Below are 3,961 nucleotides of genomic sequence, written 5' to 3'. Positions count from 1 at the left end.
TGTGTGTGTGTGTGTGTGTTTGTTTGGTTATAGAGAAAACTCTCCTTGTCTTTTAAAGAAACTGAAAAAGGGTCCAAAACCTTTACTTTCGGTTTACCCAAAACAGCATGTTTCGGGATAGTCTCCTTGTGCTTAAAAGCGACCAATTAACAGCACCATGCTTTAATCGTAAATTTTGGTTTCTTTAGTAAGAGTTTTACAGCACTTGCAACACAGTAACGTCATCATATACGTGACGAAGATAAGAAGTGTTACAAGAGAGTTAAAAAAAAACATTTTTTTTTTTTAAAGGAGGAGAAATCAGGACGATAAATTATGTTCCATGGGAAAGAAAAAAGAGGAAGAAAACCGCAACAGAGCACCTGCCAACCATCCACAAACGTAAACTTTATTTTCCTTCACTTTTGTCTTTAAAATTGAATTGGTAATCTGTCTCTTTGTATCCATAGACATATTATAATGATATTAATGATATTATTATTATTATTTGGAATTAGATAGAATAGGTGCCAGCTGATAGGTGACAGTGCTGACTTTTTGAGTTCGTATTATTTTCTATCTTCGGGTCCGTTTTCAGTTGTTGTTTTAAAATGCTGCTAATATATTTTAAATTCTTGACCTGTTTCAGTTATTTGTTGTTCACATGACTGTTTCAGTGGATTATGATTTCGGGTGACTTTCAAGATCTCTGTTTTGATGTGTTTATGTTCTTGTCAAATTTCTCACAGCAGCTGTTGTTGAATGTGGCTTTTGAGGCTCTGTTGGTTAGGATGAATAAGACATTGATCTTCAAATAATAGCTAATCTCGGCTTTCTTTCAGGGCGGTGGTTTGTGTCTTGCTTTATTTTGTGAATACAGATTATGAAAAGGAGGGGAGATAAAACACGTCCTTGTTGTACTCCTGGTCTTACTTCAAACCAGTTTGTGATGCCTTTTTTATTTTATAGTTTTCTTTTCTTTTGAAATTCTATAGATAGGTCTATTAACTTTTTTTTGGTTACTAATGAGCGTGTGCTGGTGGTGTATAGAGCTTAAATAATATATTACTGCCCAACAATTATCTTCGAGCGCTGCATATAACAAATGAATAAATGCACTGAAGTATTTATAATTATTTTTGTATTATTATAAAATATGCAGTATATTATTTCCCTGCCCAGCCGCTGTTCCTGTACCTGCCGTTCCAAGCAGTGCACAGGGCAAACGCAGACGGGCCCCACCTCCAGGCGCCGGACAAGTATGTGAAGAGGTTTGAGTATATCGAGAACCACGACCGCAGGATGTACGCTGGTGAGGGAACCACTCTATTGTTGCCGTCTGTCTGTCTGTGTAGTTGTCTGTCTGTGTAGTTGTCTTTTTTTCTGTGTGTGTAGTTGTCTCTCTGTTATTGTTTGTGTGTAGCTGTCTATGTGTGTAGTTGTTTGTCTGTGTAGTAACAGTTGTCTGTGTGTTTAGTTGTTTGTCTGTGTAGTTGTCTGTCTGTGTCCTCGTCTGTCTGTGTAGTATATCGAGAATCACGACCGTAGAATGTACACTGGTGAGGGAACCGCCCAGTTTGGTTTAGTTTTAGTAGGAGTTTTACGGCTCTTGCAACACAATAAGGTCATATGATATAAGTGCCGAAGAATAGATGTGTTACAAGAGAGTAATATACACAAAAAAGGAGGAGAGATAAGGACGATAGATGTTTGATAGGAGGAAAGGAGCAGACCACACCAGAGCACCCGCCAACAACCCACACCGGAAATTTCAAATGCTACGAGAGAGTAACCTACAAAGAAGAGAAGGGGGGGGTGTGTGAAAATTTAAGGGCGATAGACAGGGTTAAAGATGGTAAGGATAGGATTCAAATTGTTCACTCGATGTGACATTACGTAGCACAATGTCTGTCTCTAACTCTGTCCTACTCTGTCTCTATTTTTTTTCTGTTTGTCTCTGTCTCTAATCCTGATAGTCTTCACCCCTAATTCTTTTTCCCTCCTCTTCTCTTCCCCTCCCCTCCTTTTCCCTCCTTTCGCTCCCAACTCCTACGCACTCTTCTTCTCACCCCCTTCTCCTTCCCCCCCTCCCAACACTCTCACCTCTCCTTCTCTCCACCCACCCTCTTCTTTTCTCGCCTCCCCCCCCCCCCCCCCGCGCCTCCCATCAACCCACCCTCTATCCCCGCAACCCACGTCTTTCCACTCCATCCAAAACTCATCCCCCAACCCCCAGTCCTAAGTGCCTATCTTTGTTGCTCTCTGTCATCGTTTCCGCCTTTTTATCTTCACCTGTCTTTTACCTGTCCTGGGCAACAACGTCATTGCACACCGGACAGGTCCATAAGTGCTCAGTTCCTCTCAGCACCAAAGCCCACAAGGTATCCATACTAATTGTTCCAGTGGCTGTTTGATTATTTATGGCGACGTCTTTCCTTTCCAGATAATCGTTCCTTTCGTTCCTTTAATCGTTTCCATCAATCTGTTGTTATCTGTTTCGATCCCTATCTGTCTTGGTTTCTGTCTGCCACTTTATCTGTCTTTCTGTTGTTTCCTGCCCCCCACACACACACACACTCACACGCATACTATCTACACACGTTGCATTCACATTGCTCTCCATAAACACACCCCTATCTGTGTCAAACAATCAATGACATACGGTCTCTTTTAAGGACATGCGGGCTAACCCAGATTTCGATGCTTTTCAAAAATCTTGACCTACACCAAAAGCGCGCAATGCCTTACCTATACAAGTTTGGGTTCATTGGTGTGTTTGTCTGATTATAGAGAAAACTCTCCTTGTAATTTAAAGAAACTAAACAAGTGGCAAAAACTTTACCTTCTATTTTCTCAAAATAGCTTTTTTGGGATAGTCCCCTCGTGCTTTATTTACAGCGACCATACTATTCTGTACCTCCACTGACTCTGTCACACAATCAGTGACATACTATTCTGTACCCCCACTGCCTCTGTCACACAATCAGTGAGATAATATTCTGTACCTCCACTGACTCTGTCAAATGATCAATGACATACTATTCTGTACCCCCATGGTCTCTGTCAAATGATCAATGAGATATATATTCTGTGCCTCCCCAGAGGTGTGAAGGCCACGCTGTGGGAGGGCGGGGTGCGGGGTGTGGGTCTCCTACACAGCCCACTCCTGCACACACAGGGCTATGTCTCCGAACAGATGCTCCACGTCTGTGACTGGCTACCCACACTGTACGCGGCGGCCGGGGGTGACCCCTCCACTCTACACAACCTGGACGGCTTCAACGCCTGGGACATGCTGAGTCGAAATTCCAGCGGGGTTCGAACCGAGATGCTTCACAACATCGACCCTATCGAAGACTTTGCCGGTGTGCGTGTGGGTGGCTACAAGCTGTTGATCGGCGATGTAGGTGTGGATTGGGGCGGCTGGTACCCTCCTTATCAACTAGCTGGTGATGAGATCACTCTCAACTACTTGAACTTCACAGACGATCTCACGGAACGCGTCACACAAGATAGTCGCAGACGAGAGCTGGAGCAGAAATATCGCGAGTATTGGGGGCCGGAGATTTGGGCGAGACTTGAAGATTTGCACTCGTCTGGTGGAAAGACTGGTGCGGATTTGGTGTTCAACCCGGAGAAATCTTTGGGCCAGGTGTCCAGCACGAACAGGGACTGGGTCCGGGGCACGCCCGTGCGCATCGAGTGTGGTGTGAAACCGGCAAACGCCAGCACCAACTGTGACCCCCGCAAGTCGCCATGTTTGTTCCACATCCCGACTGACCCGTGCGAGTACAACAACATTGCTGAGAGCCGTCCTGAAGTGGTGAGTACATGCAGGCCTAGCACACTCTGTGTGTGGCCACACACTTGCTTCCGATCTTTTCCTCTTATCATTTTCTTCAGGTCTGTTTCTTTCTCTGCCTTCCTTCTGATCTAGTCAGGCACGCACATAGCAAAATCGGTGGGACTTTCACATCTTTTC

At 44.3% G+C, this 3,961-nt stretch overlaps 1 protein-coding gene across 1 annotated transcript in view; it reads left to right on the top strand.

Annotated features, from left to right (window-relative positions):
* The window catches only part of LOC101855459 (arylsulfatase I), a 17,424-nt gene that overhangs the window by 10,877 nt on the left and 2,586 nt on the right, over positions 1-3,961 (top strand). The window contains exons 3-5 of the mRNA XM_035973365.1: positions 685-764; positions 1,162-1,316; positions 3,082-3,802. Coding sequence (XP_035829258.1) covers positions 685-764; positions 1,162-1,316; positions 3,082-3,802 — 956 coding nt within the window. The remainder of the gene's footprint in view (positions 1-684; positions 765-1,161; positions 1,317-3,081; positions 3,803-3,961) is intronic.

This window comes from Aplysia californica, unplaced genomic scaffold (genome assembly GCF_000002075.1).
Source record: "Aplysia californica isolate F4 #8 unplaced genomic scaffold, AplCal3.0 scaffold01164, whole genome shotgun sequence".
Classification (NCBI taxonomy): Eukaryota; Metazoa; Mollusca; class Gastropoda; order Aplysiida; family Aplysiidae; genus Aplysia; species Aplysia californica.
The sequence above is the reverse complement of the archived record's forward strand: the minus strand, read 5'-3'. Positions and strand labels throughout refer to the sequence as shown.